This window comes from Artemia sp. Qi Xiang Cuo, chromosome 1 (genome assembly GCF_049724085.1).
Source record: "Artemia sp. Qi Xiang Cuo chromosome 1, ASM4972408v1, whole genome shotgun sequence".
In the NCBI taxonomy this organism is placed as follows: Eukaryota; Metazoa; Arthropoda; class Branchiopoda; order Anostraca; family Artemiidae; genus Artemia; species Artemia sp. Qi Xiang Cuo.
In genome coordinates, this window is record NC_142794.1 from 65,021,388 (window position 1) to 65,040,929 (window position 19,542).

Consider the following 19,542-nt stretch of genomic DNA (forward strand, 5'->3'; position numbering starts at 1 on the left):
CAAAATAAAATGGTAGTGGGTTAGGTTAATCGAATTTAAAGTGTAACATTTATTAAATATATGTTTACCCAGTACAATTATCCAACAGCTCGTGGTAACAAACGGTAAGTGAGGAGCGACTCGGTCCAATAGTAACCGCAATCCTAAAAACAGAATTTTGACAACAACAGATACATAAAAAGAATTGGCTTTTTATGTCGAATCTGAATATACAAAATTCAAGTTTAATTATACAAAATCTAGGGCCTAGGAAAATTTGCCTGATTTTCGGAAAAGGGGATACACCCACCAATAAGTCAAGAGATCTTAATAGAAATCACACCGTCGGATTCAGCATATCAGAGAACCTTACTGTTCAGCTTTCAGAACCTTAACTGCAAAAATTTGCAAAGATTGCAAACGCGCTTGATAAGAGACGGAATATGATGAGAGAGAGAGAGAGAGAGAGAGAGAGAGAGAGAGAGAGAGAGAGAGAGAGAGAGAGAGAGAGAGAGAGACATTTTTCGCTTTTAATTGACTGAGTAATTGGTTCAGTGTTAAAGGGTTGCAGCCGTCTTTTATAAGGTGCATTGTGCCTTCCCTAGCCGGTTATTGTGTTTAATGTTTATTGTATGAGTGTCGTAAATCAAATAGTGAATAGTCATCAAATCTACTCTATTCTTATATCTCCAAAATACAAGGAAAAATACAGCAGGCACGTACATCCCCAGTGGTTATCAACACAGGTACAGGCTTATATATAGGTTTAATGTTTATTGTATGAGTTTCGTAATTAAAATAGTCAATAGTCAGCAAACCTGCTATCTTCTTTTATTTTATCTCCAAAGTGCAAGGATAAATTTAGCAGGCAGGCACACCCCCGGTGGTTATCAAAACATGTACAGGCTTATATAGGCTATTTCTACAAGCGCTGAAATTTATGTTGCCAATTTTACAAATTTACCAATTTGCCTTAAACCTTTGATCTAAACATCACTGCACAAATTTAATAGTCAGACTGAACCTCGCTATGAACGGTGCAACAAGAGTCATAAGGCGTATATATCCTAAGAAGGTTATAGAGAGATTTTGGAGAACAAATCCCGCCTTGTTTTAATCCATGTAAAATATTATTGGAACAGTTCAGAGTCATACCTGCCTCGTCTTAGTATTCTTATTATCTCTCGTTTCCTTATTATTCTTTCCTTTATTTTTCTCACTATATACCCTCCTTTCCTTCCAAAACAAACGTTATCCGTCAACTAGGACCAGCCGCAATACCAATTATGGCAAGATTTTAGGTGCTAGAAGAACTTTTATTTTCCTCGTTTACTGGCATCGAGTCGCTTAAGCGTTAAATGTAAAATTAAAAAAATGTAGGCAAAGCTTTGATTATGTTAAGTTTGCTTGGGAAGAATTAATTTTACTTTCTGTCGCTTAAAGCTTACGACTTTTATTTCAAAAATGTTTCAACATGGAGTAATGAAGTGAGTATGACTTTTATTGCAGATGATTAAACGAAATAAAAGTATCCCAGTGTCATTAGAAACGTATGCTGCAATATTTTCCAGGGGTTTCGAAAAATACCTTTATTGTGTTCATTAAAAAACAGCAAAATCATTGCTTGCCTTCATTTTCATGAATTGGTGCCCCTTGAAACTCTTAGAATTATTAACAAAGGGACCTACCTAGTATGCCTACTAAGCTGGGCAACAGACAACCGTCGAAGCTTCCCCCATACCCATTACGTCACTCTATCATCTCAATGTACAAATGAACCCTTAAAGCAAAACATGGAGGAAACGCCAGAGGCTACTAAAAGCGTGTAACAATTCTTGTCAAACCACTCGGGTATTGAAATTTAGATAATTTCAAACGTTAAATTAGGTCGTCTTTCGGGAAGTTTGTCTTTTTAATTTGCTCTTTAGCTTGTTTTGCCGTCCCCGAGCGTGCCGCCCGGGGCGGTTTCTGCATAACCCAACCACCCTGAACTCAACTACCACATAACTCAACTTCTTTAATTCCACCACCAAACAACTCAACCACCCTGATCTGAACTACCACTTAATTCAACTACCTTAAATTCAACCACCAAACAACTCAACCATCGCATAGCTCAACCCCCACACAATTCAACCACCATCAAAATCAACCATCACATAACTCAGATCAGTTTCAATTTTTTCTTCCTGAGGGTTTTAATATATTGTTTTAAAACGGAGCAAATACCAAAAGATTGCAATTGTGCCATTTTTCTGAAGAGCAAAACGCAACTTAAAGAGAGAAAAACTCGACTTCAGAGAGCAAAAAGCGTTTGGGCAATTCATATTTGTTTTTCAGCCATTTTTTAAAAAAGAAAATCCTTAACAACTGTAAGTGTTTTTACCTACTAAATTTATTTAAGCTTCAATCTAACAACAAGCACTGGGGCCAGAACAAAGACTGAAAGAAAAGGTTGATACATTCCCAAAGTCAACAATGTTCTTCTATGGGGGAAATCTACAAAAAATTAATGGTGATGTTAATGAAGTGATTGTTTAATCACTAATTGTTTAATCACTTAAGTTAATGAAATGATTGCTGCTTGTTTAATGTTGGACTTTATTTAAGAAGTCCTCACACTGATCGGATCACCAGGGTGTGAATGCTCACCAAGCTTTGGTGATTGATCAACAGATCTGAATTGAAACAGATCTGAGTTATGTGGTGGTTGAGTTGTTTGGCGATTGAATTTAAGGCAGTTGAGTTAAGTGGTAGTTGAGTTCAGGATGGTTGAGTTGTGTGTTGACCGCCCGGGGCGCTTGCCCCCTTCCCCCCTAGATCCAGTGGATAATCGTCAGTCAAGTCTGCGGCCTGAGACAACTGATAAATTGTTATATATATATTTTTTTATTAGACGTCCATTTTGAAAAGGCATTTGAACTCGCGTCTATCTTCTATCCTAGTGACAACAGACTTTTGCTCAACACGAAGGTGGATTTCCTATTTAGCTCTATTCTGGTTTCAAGACGGAAACGAGAAGGAGCTCTTCGTCAAGTTCAACAAGAGAAAGCAAAAAGCATCGCTTCGCTGAACCAATTCAGCTAAAAAAAAACAGATTCACCTGGACGGATGACTTCCATCTAGCTCTTACCCCCCCGTGAAAAGGGGTCCTGCATGGTTGCCAACACGAATTTATAGAGCCTGTGAAGAAAGTGTACAAAAACCTGGAAAATCTGTCAAAAATTTGTCATCCCTTTTAAACGTGCTCCGACCTTATTACTACAGTTAATCCAGTCTTCACTGACAGATTCCAGAACACTGGACCAATGAAGACCATTCATTTTTTGACAAGTCCGTCAACACATTACCGATCTTCAATATTATGGAATCTGGTACCATAATATGTCAATGAAGACTGAAGTTTTGGTACTCTGAAGCAGCAACACTAGGACGTACTACACAAGATCCGACAAGGTTCGATCGGCTGTAGTAATGAAACGTTCATTTAGCTGGACTGTATGAAATAAGTGATGAAAAATGATACCGAAGTAACAACCCTATCAGCTCATCCACTGCTACAAGAACAAAATCACTCAAAAGTAAGTGCTATCATCATCATTTGAACTTCGTGACGTACAGTTAATTGGTGCTAAAAATTACAAAGTTCGAACGGTCGTAATTAAAATTTTGTTAATTCCAGTCACTAGAGTAAGAAGGTATATGTTTCATTTCCTAATAGCAAATCCTATTTGCAAACAACGGTAAATTTCCTTGCCCCAAGGGGCTTTGGAGGTATGTCATCCCCAGAGGCATAGTTTCAACTATACTGAACAAAACCTTCATCTCCAAATTTTGATTGGATGTCTCTGGGAAGAGGAGAATAAAAACAAGACATAGCAGGGCACTTCGTTGCCCTCTAACAATTGTGAATTATAAAAAGAGCACAACAACTTTCAATTTCTAATTGATTTGACACCCTTCCGAAGTTTCTATGACAATTTCTTCCATACAAAGTGGCTAGGCGAAAAGTTAATTAAATAAACGAATAATACGTACCACCTACTCAACCCATTACTTAGGCAGCCTTATTGTGCCACCAGGACCGTGGAAAATCACCTGACAGGTGTGATCAAAATGTCAGCATCTACGTCCCTACATACCTTCCTCATCCACAATGTTCCAAAGATGCAGATTAGAGGCAAAAAAAAAAAAAAATCTGAGAAAGTGGGCTCTACAGAATTCAAATGCTAGCAGAAAATTAGGTACTACTAGGAGCATTTCAGGCCTGCCAAAACTTCTTGAAAAAAGTATCAAAATCATGAGAGAGAAGTGTCAGAACCATCTGAGGAATCATTGGTTTTTTTTTGTCAAAGCTGGTGGCATAAACCAATTTTTGCCAAGTGATACCACATATTTCATGGATGGATTGTCGTGAACACTTGAAACCATACTCACTGTAACGTTAATAAATATCCTAATGACCTGTTCATATGCCAAAACCCTTTCATTGGCTCTTGCGAGGCGAAATGTATTCCTGGGTGTCTCCGTATATGGCAGTTGCTTCAAACAACAGTTTTTAGACAGCCTCCCCTCAGTCTTAAGATATTCAAAGTCCACATTTTACCCACTGTAGACAGACATATTTGGGTAGAATGGTGGTCGGAGTTCGCCCCCCCCCCGGAAAATATACCCCCCCCCCCCCGGTGGGAATTTTTAGTGGACAGAATTTTTTTGGGAATCATTTTCTTTCAGCATGGGAAGTGTTTTCCATGGGGGCGGGGGTTTTTCCGGGGGAGGTATTACCAAATACGATTATAACATAATTGAAAACAAATTGCAGTGAACGAATAAATGAAACCGAAAACGAAGAAAAATGAATAAGCACCCTGGAAAAATAAATACTCAAGTGAAACGAAAACAAATATAGTTAAACCTAAAACAGACAGAATTAAAGTTTACATTCGGTTCAAATCTCATCCGGATAGAAATTGCTAAAGGCCGTTGATGTGGCTGCTTTCTCGACGTCCCTCAGTGCCGGATTGACAATTTTGGTATACCGAAAACTAAAAATTATCGATCACTACAGAGATTGCTTAAAAAAATACCAATTAACATTGTTATTAGTTATCGTCATGCTATAACTAATAATAACTAACAGGGTATCCTTTTCAAATGTTTTTTCTTCAACTGTTGTTGAAAGATTAAATAGTAATGAAATGAGTATACAGTAATGAGTATAAATATTAAGGAAATATTTTTTTTATGAAAAAAAAATCGGCAGTAAACCTTGATAATTTGATTAAATGATGGCCAGCGAAATTCAAAAAAGTTGTTGGTTTTAGAGTGTTGGTTTTGATGCTTGGGTTAATGGCCAATCCTCCCTTCCGTTTTGGTTCCTAAAACAAATCTTAGCTTATTTGTTCTAAAAACAAAAGAGACTACTAGGCTAGTTTATGTCTCCTTCTGAACTAAATACTATTTCAACAAAATTCTAATTTCTTAACATTCACGAAATTTCTATTTAGCGCTGTTTCAAAGTCACTTTTGGTTTAACTGCCCCCCCCCCCTCACACAATGTCTGGAAGTGATGTCAATTCACAACAATACAGGCAGGGGCAAAAAATGTATTTTCTAATGTCTAGGGGGAGCATATTTGCCGTTTCGCCGTATTTTCAATGAATTTAAAAAACACCCTCTTCAATAAAAAAAAAAAATCTAACAGGGAAAGAATCAGGAGGAAGGCAGTCCCCTCCCCAATTTATGTCACTGATGCCAGGATATAGCCTTTTTTAGCAACGAAAATTGACTCATTTTGATAGTTTCCAGTGCATTTTTTTATTCTGTAATAATTTTATTATTACAGAGTTTGCAGCCAAGAGGATACAAACTTTCTGTGATCCACATAACAATGCACTCCCCATCTTATAATCGTATATTTAAAAAATAACTTCTAACAGTACTTGCCAATGTTTCGTACAATGGTATTTACGCAATTTTTTGTATATATTTCTACAGAATTTCTTCCTGAGTTTTTGTTGCATAGTGTATGACCGAATAAAAATAAAGCAAGATCTGTTTGTTCCCTAAGCATCACAAATGGAAATTTGCAAAAGAAAATACTGTCATCATCTGAACAAAACGATGCAAAATGTTTTATGTGTTTTCTCGTAATTGAAGATGCTACGAATGTACGAGCTTATTACCCGATGGTGGGTAAATGAAATGCCTATATGAATCAAATCATAAACAGTTGGCTTTCACGGGGAAACATATATTGCCAATGAGCAAGTTTGGATTTGTTTAAACGCAATAGTTTTATGACTATAACACCAACAGTAGGACTGAAACTTTTGTTTAAAACATTTGATAGAAAAAATACCAAAAGTATCATTTTAATGTCCTTTTGACAACCCTTGAACCTTTTGCATCAAATCCTATGACTTTCAACCAATTTGTGGCAAAAACCTGAGAACCTGTAACCATAAAAATACCTGTGACGTTTCATAGGAAATCTTTAACGGTGGCAACACTAGAGTCGTAGGAATCTCGGTATCCAGAGAAAAAAAACCTGTCATTCAAATCTCGTATAGATAAAGTGAAGCTACAAATAAGCCGTAATTAATTTTTTTTTTAAGCTTCCCTTATTAATTCTTATCTTCTTATCTTACTTACTGTCTTCTTGTCTGTTTTTGCATGTTCAAGAGCAGTTGAACTCCTTATCAGAGGCCTCAAAATAAGGGAGTCCGTGCTTTAAAGTAATTTTTGTCACCTCTATCGTCACTGCCAGATTCGTCCTCAAAGAAGAGTGTCAACAAAGTTTCTTAAAGTTTTCCACTTTTTCAATTCCTCCATTTTTCAGTGTTAACATCTTCATCAGTACTAATGCACACATTGAAAGAATGTCAGAACATGGTCATCTTTGGCGATGAGGGGCTTGCAACTTTTCCTAGCTGGTGGACATGTTAATGGTTTTTAAATAACACGTTAATGGTTTTTAAACAATGTTTAAGTTAATAATATTTTTAAATCCCTTCCTCAGATTCCAGACCAAAGTGCAGCTCCCGCAACAGTTTTGTTGGCGAAGCCGCCATACGGTTGCTGCTATACTTTACGTTGCCTAGGCAACGTAAATCTAGTTTAATCTGAGGAAAAGGTAGCTGGCTGAAGAAAAAGATTTCAGCAAATATTAACCCGAATAGAGACATTTGACTGTTAGAATCTAGATAAATCGAACAGTAGAAAGAACCAATGTTGAGTTATGAAATGTTGTCTGCAGTAACTCAAAACATTTCATGCTGTATTTTTCACTAAACAGGGATTCACAGTCCACCCAATAAACCCAAAACACGATCGAGATCGAGAATCGAAAGATCGGTCTCATCGAGAATCTTATTTAGCTCTCGAGGAAATTAGAAGTTATAGTTTTTGATCAAACGCCCCAGTCTCCTTCTCTCAAACGACTGAACTGTAAAACTTGGAGATTTTGATATCAAAATCCTTTTTTTCTTATTTAGAGACCTTCTTTCCACAAAAAACATCTGTAAATAACTGTAGCAAAGCCACAGATGTATATTGTCAGTTTATTTCTGCTCTGCTGTATGCTTTACGCTGAACAATATTTCTGAATTCTGAATCTTCGAGTTACTGTTACATAAAAACATTTAAATCTCCTATTATTTAATTTTTTACTGCGAAACATCCGAAACTTTTTCAATTACGTTCATATATCAGGATGCAAACTTCTAGCTTCCAGTTTCAGCTGTTATAACTTGTAAATTAATCAATTACTTACTTTAAAATGATATTAAAGGGAAAAAGCCACTCCAAAATTGATTATGTCCCCTATAAACAGGGACCTTGAGCAAAATAAGTGAGATAAAAAGAACCACTGCAGAAAATTACTGACTACTAAACTAGACAAGATCTGGGAAATGGAATCCAGGAATTGACTTAATAGAACGCTAAGTCTTAATAGGATACACAAGTGGGATCAGCATGGAGAAGAACATAAACCTGGGTTCATATTCAAAAATAACAATCTGATTAATTTACTAAGGACTTACATTAAAAGGATTTGGGGTGTTTTCTTACAATTCCAGCAATTGCTGCTATCGATGATTTGTTTAGGACGATAATTGTTTGCTTTTTAAACGCATTTTATTGATAAAAACATTTAAATAAACTAAACTTAACGTAAGCAAACTTCGTTTCAAGTTAAATCTTTCTCATGCATTAATATATTAAAGCTTCAAAAGCCTACCGATTTTTGGCGATCCTACTAAATCACGAGGCTATTGAATTTACAATTCAGTATCTCAAATCGACTAATAAATCTTTAAACGGGTTGGCTCCAATAATAATCAATACCCCAAACGGTAAAAAGTAGAGAGTCAAATAGAGAATAAAATTAAAAAACAGACAGCTTTATGAAATAAAAAAATTAGGAAACTTTAGCTGGTGGCGTGGAGCCCGCAAAAACCCACGCTATCTGTCGTCTATTATTATCAATTAATACATTTATGGTACAATTTTAGGATACCTTTCACCGACATTACCTTTGAAGTTCAGCTTCGGCATTTGACAACGATATCTTCAGATCCTCTAATTGGGCTAACAAAAGGCTTTTCTCAGCAGCAGAAGTGCTCTGTGACTCCTCTAATGCCAACTGCAGTTCTTGTCTTATCGATATTTCTTTGCTTAAAGTCTTTTGTGCTGCCTCAGATTCAAGCTCAATATTTCTCTGCTCCAGTGCCTCATATTCCCTTAAAAATTGAACATGGTCATTTACTTGCATGACAGCGATCCGTCTTTAATTAGACTAGTAATAAGAGACACAGAAAAAAAAAATATATACCAAGAGTTTAAGCAGAGCTTTGTTTCTTATATGGATTGATTTTTTTTCGGGGGGGGGGGACACTTCAAGCGAAATGAGTTGTAACATTTGGGAAAAATGCCAAAAATATGCAATTATACGAAAAATATGAAAAGCTAAAGAGAAAAGCGTAAAAATATCAAAGTTTAAGATAGGAGGAGAGCCTTTAAGGATGCGGCTGTGCAAGGAATTCCCGTTTGATGAGTCAGATCGGCACTACAAAGAAACAGCCATACAACGTAAACAAAATGTCAATACCAGGCTGCAGCCCCAAGAGCGACTTAAACTCCAATCCCCCTTCTACAGAGGAGAGTCTTATAGCCGCTGTAGAATAATAACTGTTGATTTAGGATACATTGTTATATTTGACGTTGTGATATATCTTGATATGACCCACGCAGAACCTAGAAGCAACCTTGATCTCTACCACAGCAAAGCTGGGTAACAGACTTGCTAATTGTCCCTGTAAAAAAGTTCCGGAAACTGGAACGTCGGTCCAACGCCGTATTTGCCAAAAAGAGCTCTGGGGGATCTTTGTCCTTTGTCCTTTTAGTGCAAGAAACAAGCGTCATAAACTATGCAGGTAATGTGTGATAGTGACAGCGAAAGTGTAGTTCAAATAAGGGGATGGAAGACAAGAAAATTTGCAATATAATCCGTGGAACAGCCTGAGTATGAGTATATTAATATACAATCAGTATTGACACCTTTTAAGACTTTGAAAAACAAATTCTATTTAAACCATATTGTGGCTCTTAAAACAGTCAGCTCTTGGGTGCTGCTAGTGCATTCAGTACTAACTGCTGCAAAATACTTCTAGAACTAGAAAATGTGGTACAACTCTTTTGAACAGCGAAGCTGTGAAACATTCAATTTCGTGTCTAATGTTAACCCATCCAAAATGCTTCTCAACTTAGTTGTTTAGCTTTATACTAATAAAGGGTCACATACTTGGTTTACAATTTGTACTATAGCTCTTTAAAGCATATTAACTGAGAATGTCACATGTTTGCCCAATTTTGGCTTCACCAAAATGCATTCAGGTTTTGAGTTGTGAAATAGGACTTTGCCATTCCTTTGAAATAGGACTACTTTTCTGGACAATCACCACTGATATCACCAACTATTAACAAGTTGAGTCATTTAATTGCTGACACCAGTAATATAAACAAAATTGATTGCATCAATTACACTCTCACTCAGGCTGTTTACAGGACATGGTTAAACTATTCTTTCTTAGCCTAGTATTGGTAGAGAAGCAAAATAGCTTCACTGGATAAAGACTGCCCTTGCTAGAAGGAGCTGAAACAGATAAATGCTTCTTAGCGCAGAAGAAGAAGATTGAACAGAAACTACAAATTAACAAGTCAAGAATTAATATGAGCAATTATTTCTTTTCTTTTTTATTACTTTTTGATTTGACTTTTCACCCTTGAGAAGTCAACATTTTACATCGGCAATTACCAAAAAATCTCTAAGAAATCGCTGCCCTCTCCTCAGTACCTCGCTCTTTACGCTACAGTTTTATTTTGCAATATTTAAAAACTTTCAAACTGTCAAACTTTGGCATAAAGAGCGAGGTATTGAGGAGAGAGCAGTACCCCTCACATAAGTAATAATTACTGTTCATTTTAAGGTTTGATGTTGCTCTTTACTTTTGGTTGAAAAAACTTGTTTTTTTATTTATTTACTGATCGTTTTTAGATAAAACCGGGAAATCCGGCTCCCCCTCGATGGAAAATTCCTTCTCCCCACGGACATCCCCTCCATGGAAAGCTATTCCCACGTAAAATACACCCCCCCCTCCATGAAAATTCCTCTCAGACAATTCTATACAATTCTAGTCTAGCTAAAAATTACCCCTGAATATTTTCTTACGGACAGTTCCAGTTTTTTTTTTTTTTTTTTTTTTTTTTTTTTTTTTTAGCACACTTTCATTTGAAAAGATTATTTTTTAAAATCATGCCGGAATCCCCTCCTCTGTGGAGAAGTTTTCCTCCAAATTACTCACCCTCTCGTAGAAAGTTGATCCCGCACCAAAGTCCCCCTGGAGAATTTATCCCGTGGAAAACTCCCCCATGGTAAATTTCTCCCGTGAAAAATCCCCTCTCCTACGGAAAGATACTCTAGACAAATCCAACCCAGTGAAAATTCCCCCCCGGATAATTCCCCTTAACATCTCCATATGTAAAATTGAGTCTGCAAAGAGAAAGTAAGACTAATAAAAAGAAATTCATATAGAATTTCTGGAAAATTCCCCCAGTGTAAAATTCCCCCTGGAAAGGTCACCCCCCGGAAACTTCGCTCCCCATAGAGAATTTTCCCCGTGGACAGTCCCTCCAGCAGAAAATTCACCCCCACCCCCCACCCGAAGAATGTGTGCATACTTCCCAATAACAAATACTACACCTAAACAATGGACAGTTTTTATAACTATAAGATCTTTCCCCAGGGGCTGAGGGGGTCATGTTATCCCTTCCACAAGACCGATATATAGCCCTAGGGAACAGCTTACAACGCCTGCCCCCGGGCTCTGGGGGGTTGTGTCGACACTGGAATTTTTTTATATGATCTTTGAACTATTTTTTAACAAAATAGCTATTTAAAAATTTTTATTGGATGCATTTGGGAATTTTTTTTTTGTGGGGGGGGGGGCTGGCTACCCTCCAATAGCCTTAGACGCTTAAAAAGTGAACTAGAAATTTCAATTTCCAATCAAATGAGCCCTCTCTGAAGTTTATACGAGCATTCCTTCCATAAGAACCATACATGTCCCAAGGGCATAACTTATAACCCTTGCCCCTGAACTGTGGGGGGAGTGCCCTGCTCAAACATATTATTTCCAGAACTTTCAACTACGTTGAACAAAATAGCTATATCAAAATTTTTATTGGATGTGTTTGGGGAAATGTTGGGCATGGAAGGGGTGTCAGTTGCCTTAGAATCACTTTCGACTATTAATAAAGGAACTAGCCATTTAAATTTCCAATCGAATGAGCCCGTCCTGAAGTTTCTACGACAACGCTGTCTATACAAAACCTTGTATGCCCCCAGGGCATAACTAACAACCCGTGCCCTGAGGGCCGTGGGAGAGGGGGGGCGTGATCCTCAAAGACCTAATTTCCAGAACTTAAAACTACGTCGAATAAAATGGCTATATCAAAATTTTGATTGGATGTCTTTGGGGAAAAGGTGGGCGTGAGAGGGGTGTTAGTTGCCCTCCAGTCACTTTCGACTATTAAAAAGGGCACTAACCCTTTGAATTTCCAATCAAATGAGCCTTTTTTGAAGTTCCTACGACAACGCCTTCTATAAAAACCTTATATGCCCCCAGGGCATAACCTACAACCCTTGCCCTGACTGCTGTGGGTGAGTGTCCTCCTCAAAAACATAATTTCTATCCGGAAATCAACTACGCTGAACAAAATGGCTGTCTCAAAATTTTGATTGGATGTGTTTCGGGAAATGGTGGGAGTGGAAGGGGTGTTAGTTACCTTCCAATCACTTTCGTCTATTAAAAAGGGCACACACCATTCCAATTTCCAATTGAATGAGCTCTTTTCGAAGTTTCTACGACAATTTCTTCGATACGAAGTGCTCTGGTCTAAAGAAAAAAAATAATAATAAATCATAAATTGTTCCAACATCGTTCTTATATTCCCCCCGGGCATACTTAAAACCCTTGCCCTCAGGGTTGTGGGGAAGTGTCCTCCTCAAAAACATATTCTCAATGAGGAAATCAACTACGCTGAACAAAATGGCTATCTCAAAATTTTGATTTGATGTGTTTGGGGGAATGATGGGCGTGGGTGGGGGCTAGATTGCCCTCCAATCACTTTTGACCACTAAAAAGGGAACTAGAACTCTCGATTTCCATTCGAATGATCCCCCTTTGAAATTTCTACGACGACCCCTTCCATATGAAGTGCCTCTGGAAAAAAAATAATAATAAAACATTGGAGCCGTATGGCCTTTACTATAGGCAACGCCATAGCATTGCCTCTGATAAGGAAAGTTAGGTTTGCTAACATTTAAAAAAACTTCAAGAGATTAAGAAACAAATGGGCACAGTCAGAAGAAAAGGACAAAATTGACTCTGAAATATTGACAGAGGCTGAGGGGTCAAATCAAAAATTAGTTCGATTGAAAAAGAAAAGGTAGGCTCTTTCACGATCATTCTTGCCCCTCTCCCCCCACTATAGATGTAATTGCCTACCACCCTAGGTCTTTTAAACCCCCTCCCCCTAAATTATCAAAACTGTTTTTTTATATTTTCATTGAAAAATTAATTTTTTGCACAGAACAAGACTTTCCATCTCTAGAGTTTGAAAAATACTTTTCGTGCCCCCCCTGTTGTTTTTTAAGTTGATGAAACTGTATTTTCCTTGCTTAAACAGACAAGTAAATTAAAAAAAAAAAAAAAATATTCACCATAGGGGCAGGGGGGCTAAAATATGATGTAAACAAGCAATATATTTTGTTGCTAACATTCTCCATAGCCTGCAATGAACTGTCTGCCGCCGAAGTCCCCAATATTATCACTATCACACTTGATATTTCAAATTTTTTAGGTAATTGACAATTTTAGATGTTGGCCTCTTAAGACTAAGAAGTCAAATCAAAAAGTAATTGAAAAAAAAGAAATGCTCTTTCATATTAATTATGGACTTGTTAATTTGTAGTTCTATACAAGCCTTTATCTGTCTCAATTTTTTTTTTTTAATAAGTGCAGGCTTAATCCAAAGAAGCTATTTTGCTTCTATACCATTACTTAGCTATGAAAGAATATCCAAAGCATGTCCTCTAAACAGTCTGATTGAGAATGGATTTGGTGCAATCAGTGTTACTATTTGTGCAATCAGTGTTACAATCAGAGTGTCAGCAATTAAATGACTCAACTTGTCAATAGTTAGTAGTACCAGTGATGATTGTCTAAAAAAGTGTTCCAAGAAAAAGGAAAAAGCTCATTTCACAACTGAAATCCTAAATAGATTTTAGTTTTGCCAAAATTGGGCAAACATATGATATTTTCTATCAATATGTTCTAAAGGTCTACAGAACAAATTGAAAAAACAAGCATTTGACCCTTTATTAGTATAAAGCTAAACAACTAATTTGAGAAGTATCTTGGATGGGTCAACATTAGGCACACAAATTGAAGGTTTCACAGCCTCGCTGTTCAAAAGAGCTGTACCACATTTTCTAATTCTAGTAGTATTTTGAATCAGTTAGTGCTCAGTGCACTAGCAGCACTCAAGAACTGACTGTCTTAAGGCAACAACATAATTTATAATAGAAGTTATTTTTCAAAATCTTAAAAGGTACACTGAGTGTATGTTAATATACACATACCCAGGCTGCTTCAAATAACCACAATAGGGATTGAGCAAACACTATCTAACTTTATATAGGCTTTTTAGTGAAGGAAAGAAAATTTAGGAGCAGTTTGAAGCAGTCAATGTTATCTGCACTAGCAGCACACAGACTGCCTTAAGAAACACGTAACGATTTGAATAAAATTATTTTCTAAAAGCTTTAAGGTATCAACAGTGTCTGTATTTAATATACTCCTGCTCAGACTTACTCAGCGGAAACATTACATTGACTCTGCTTTTGAAAGTGGACAAGCTATAATATAAATTTTCCACAAATTCCCTGCATAGTTTATGACGCTTGCCTTCGGGACTGAAAGGACAAAGTAAGACCCTCCAAAGCCATTTCTGGCACATAAGGCGTCAGATCGACGTTCGGCGAATCCGGGGGCCGATTTTGAACTAAGTTAAAAGATAGTATGTGTATCCAGGTTGCCAAAAGGGCATTACTTCTAAATCTGAAGAATTCATTTTTAGTTGATTTCTCGAGCAAGTATTGAGAGGGGCTTTGAACTAAATCAAAAGACAATCTGTGAATCCAGCTAATCAAAAGGGCGTATTGGCAATATTTTAGAAGCAGCTAATATTTTAGAAAATAGGTTAGTGAATGTTGAGAGGTATGATGAACTAAATCGAAAGACAATATGTAGAACCAGTTTATCAAAAGCGTGCGCCTACAGTGTCTCAAGAAAATAGTATAAGGCTGAAATTAGAGGAAATACTGAAGGTGATATAAAAATAAATAAAAAAGACACTGTATGAATCCTGGTTATCAAAACAGAATACCAGTAATATCTCAGGAACAAGTAAAGGCAATGAATTGAAACTTCCAGAGAATGTTGACGGGGATGTTGAACTAAATCTAAGACACTACATGCATCTAGTGTGCCAAAGGGTTGCATCTGCGATCAGGGGCTTCCCGAGGGGGGGGGGACGTGCCACCCCCAACTATTTTGGCATTAGGAAAATTTTTGCCGAAGGCGAAAAATTTTGGCCGAAATTTTGAAAAATCGGCCGAAATTTAGCGAAATTCGTGATTTCTGCAGAAAATTCGGCATAAATCAGGTAGTAATTCGGTAAAATTTACGAAGATCGTCCCCCTAATAAAATGAGCCTCGGGACGCCCCTGTCTGTAATTCATCTGAGATTGGAATTTGTAAATTTAAAAAATTAGGTGTGAAGCATAGTCAGTTCCAGTGTTTTACCCGTGTGCATTTTGATGTTGTATTTTTTGCTTGTGTGTTGTGTGTCACAATGGCCCTATAGGACTTTCGTGTGAATCAATCTATCTATCTATCTATCTGTCTATCATCAGGAATGACTAAGGGTACTTTCTGAGCATGTTTAGATGGATGTTGAAATCAATCAAATGGCAAGAGAATGTTAAGGGATATGTTGAACTAACCACAAGGCACTGTGTGGATGGTTCTACTACTACTTCTATTTCTAGTCTACTGCTTCTGCTAAGGTTAAGGATATTAAGGTGACATTTTCAGGGGATATGGAGGAATACGTTGAACTAAATAAAAAAACACCGTATGAATCGAGGTTATGGACACGGAAGTTATACTATGATTGTGATTATTTTCCAGTGAAGATAAAAAGTTTCACTTTAATTCTAATTTTCTTAAATTCAGTTCCGATTTTTTGAAAATATATGATAAATTTAATTTTGTTAAGTTAGTTTAGTTTATCTTATCATGAGCGCTCATGATAAGTTAACCTAAACTTTGCCGGCGAGTATGGTTAGGTTAGGTTAGATTAAGTTAGGGTAGGTTAAGTTAGGTTAGGTTAGCCTACGTACGCGCTGCGCGTACGTAGGCTAACCTAGCCTAACCTAACTTAACCTAACCTATCTTAATCTAACCTAACCTAACCTAATCATACACCTTACTTTTTGCCTGTCTCTCACCTAGCCTAAGCTAACCTAAGTGAAGCGTACGTGGGCTAACATAACCTAAATTAACCTAAACTAACTTAATCTAGCCTAACCTAAACATACTCGACAGAAAACGTTAGGCTAACTAATCCGTAGAGCTCAAGATAATTTAAACTAACCAAACTTACCAAATTTAAGTTTTTCATATATAGGAAAAAAATCGGAAATGAATTTAAGAAAATTATAATTTAATTGAAAATGATTATCTTCACTGGAAAATAATAACAATCATAGTATAACTTTTCCTATCTTCTACAGAAAAGTTTACAACTGAAATTTAAATTTTTATGTCTTTGAGAAATTTTGAATTGAAGTGGAAGGTTTTTTCATTTTCATGGGTAAAATTCAGAACTGAGTCAACTTTTTTCTCTTCTTGTAGAAAAATCAGAGGAGAACATGAACATTTTGCGCGTCTTCGGGAAAACCCTGAATTAAAATGGAGTTTCATTTCTTTATTTTGAATACTCAAAATAATTGTATAACTTATTAAATATCATATGAGAAATTTGGAACAGAACTATGATTTTTTTATTTATTTGAGCAAAATCAGAACAAAATTTAAGAAAAATTATAAATAAAGTGAAACTTTTGATCTTCATGGAAAATAATCACAATTATAGTATTACTGTTTCTTTCTTTCATCTAAAAATTTAGAATATAACTTTAAATTTCTTTATTTCTTTGGGGAACTTAAAACTGAAGTGGAATATTTTTATTTTCTCTGGTGAAATTAGAGTTGAAGTGTGATCTTTTGTAAAGTTCAGAAGATAATTTGAACTTTTCTTCACTATTTCGAGAAAATTTTAATTGAACTAGAAATTTTTATCTTACGTGAAAATATTCACAAGTACTGTATTAATTTTTCTATTTTCCCCGGATAAATGTAGAATTTAACTGTAAATTCCTTTATGTTATTGTGAAATAAAGAGGTGAAGTGGAACATTTTTATATTCGCTGGTGAAAGTAGAATTGAAATGTGTTCTTTAGTAAAATTCAGATGAGAACTTGAACTTTTCTTCACATCGTTGAGTAAATTTTAAATTGAACTAGAACTTTTTATCTTCCGGTAAAATATTCACAAGTATAGTATTACTTTTTCTATCTTCCACCGAAAAACTTAGAATTGAACTTTAAATTTCTTTATGTCTTTGTGAAATAGAGAACTTAAGCGGAAGATTTTTGTTTTCTCTGGAGAAATTAGAATTGAATTGTGTTCTTTAGTAAAATTAAGAAGAGAACTTGACATTTTCTTCACTTCGTTGAGCAAATTGTAAATTGAACTAGAAATTTTTATCTTCCGGGAAAATATTCACAAGTATTTTATTATTTTTTCTAACTTCCACCAAAAATTAGAATTGAACTGTAAATTTCCATATGTCTTTGCGAAATAAAGGACTTAAGTAGAATATTTTTGTTTTCTCGGGAGAAATTAGCATTGAATTGTGTTCTTTGGTAAAGTTCAGAAGATAACCTGAACTTTTCTTCACTTCTTTGAGAAAATTTTAAATTGAACTAGAACTTTTAATCTTCCATGAAAATATTCACAAGTATGGTGTTACTTTTTATATCTTCCACCGAAAAATATAGAAATGAACTTTAAATTTCTTTATTTCATTTTGAAATAAAGAACTTAATTGGAAGATTTTTATTTTCATTGGTGAAATTAGAATTGAATTGTGTTCTTTAGTAAAATTCAGAAGAAAACTTGATCTTTTCTTCACTTCGTTGAGGAAATTGTAAATTGGACAAAAACTTTTTATCTTCCATGAAAATATTCACAAGTATGGTATTACTTTTTCTATCTTCCGCCGAAAAATTTAGAATTGAACTTTAAATTTCTTTATGTCATTGTGAAATAAAGAACTTAATTGGAATATTTTTATTTTCTTTGGTGAAACTAGAATTGAATTGTGTTCTTTAGTAAAATTCAGTAGCGAACTTGACCCTTTCTTCACTTCGTTGAGAAAATTGCAAATTGAACTAGAACTTTTTATCTTCCGTGAAAATATTCACAAGTATGGTATTACTTTTTCTATCTTCCGCCGAAAAATTTAAAATTGAACTTTAAATTTCTTTATGTCATTGTGAAATAAAGAACTTAAGTGGAAGATTTTTATTTTCTCTGGAGAAATCAGAATTGAAGTGTGTTCTTTGGTAAAATTCAGAAGAGATCAAAAACTTTTCTTCACTTTGTTGAGAAAATTTGGAACATTATTTTAAATTTTTTCATCCCCTTGAGAAAAATCTGAACCGAAGTGGAAAATTTTTATATTATTTGGAAAAATAGAATTGATTAAAAACTAATTTCTTTTTCATTGAGAAAGTGGGTAAAAAAGATAAGTACTTCAAGTTGCAAAATGGGTTTAGGAGGGACATTAAGAAAGTCAGTTGCTCTGAAAAGGTCATTGAAAAGTATTTCTTGGTGTTGAGGTATCCAAAATGTTGTAAACTAAAGTTGTGGTTAAAAAAAAAAGTACTTCAAGTTTGAAAATGAGTTTAGGATGTACATTAAGAAAGTAACTTGCTCTGAATGGTTATTGTAAAGTATTTATTTGTGTTGGGGTATCCAAAAAGCTGTATGATCTGGTTTTGGTGAAAAAGATAAGTAATTCAAGTTGGAAAATGGATTTAGAAGGAACATCAGGAAAGTAACTTGCTCTGAAATGGTCTTTGAAAAGTATTTCTTTGTGTTGAGGTATCCAAAAAGCTGTAAAGTATAGTTGTGGGTGAAAATGACAAGTGTTTCAAGTTGCAAAATGGATTTATGTGGGTCATTAAGAAATTAACTTTCTCTGAAATGTTCTTTTAAAATAATTTCATGATATTGAGGTATACCAAAAGCAGTAGATTCAAGTTTTCAGAGACCAAAATAAGACATTCAAGTGGGACAATGGGGTTATTAGGATAATTAAGAAAGTAACTTGCTCTGAAATGGTCTTTGAAATGTATTTCTTTGTGTTGAGGTAACCAAAAAGCTGTAAAGTATTGTTGTGATCGAAAAAGATAAGTACTTCAAGTTGCAAAATGGGTTTAGGAGGGAAATTAAGAAAGTTACTTGCTCTGAAATGAATTTTGAAAAATATTTCTTGATGTTGAGGTATCCAAAAAGGTTTAAAGTATAGTTTCGGCTGAAAAAGATAAGTACTTCAAGTTGGAAAATTGGGTTTAGGAGGGACATTAAGAAAGTAACTTGCTCTGAATGGTCTTTGAAAAGTATTTCTTGGTTTAGAGCTATCCCAAAAGCTGTAAGGTATAGTTGTGATGAAAAAGATAAGTGAGTCAAGTTGGAAAATGGGTTTAGGAGTGAGATTAAGAAAGTAACTTGCTCTGAAATGGTCTTTGAAAAGTATTTCAAGTATTTATTTTATTTATTTTATTGAAAAGTATTTCAAAGTATT

At 35.4% G+C, this 19,542-nt stretch overlaps 1 protein-coding gene across 1 annotated transcript in view; it reads right to left on the reverse strand.

Annotated features, from left to right (window-relative positions):
- LOC148956601 (TATA element modulatory factor-like) overlaps positions 1–19,542 on the reverse strand; it is a 220,073-nt gene that overhangs the window by 39,384 nt on the left and 161,147 nt on the right. Inside the window, exon 10 of the mRNA XM_089091366.1 lies at positions 8,517–8,723. Coding sequence (XP_088947492.1) covers positions 8,517–8,723 — 207 coding nt within the window. The remainder of the gene's footprint in view (positions 1–8,516; positions 8,724–19,542) is intronic.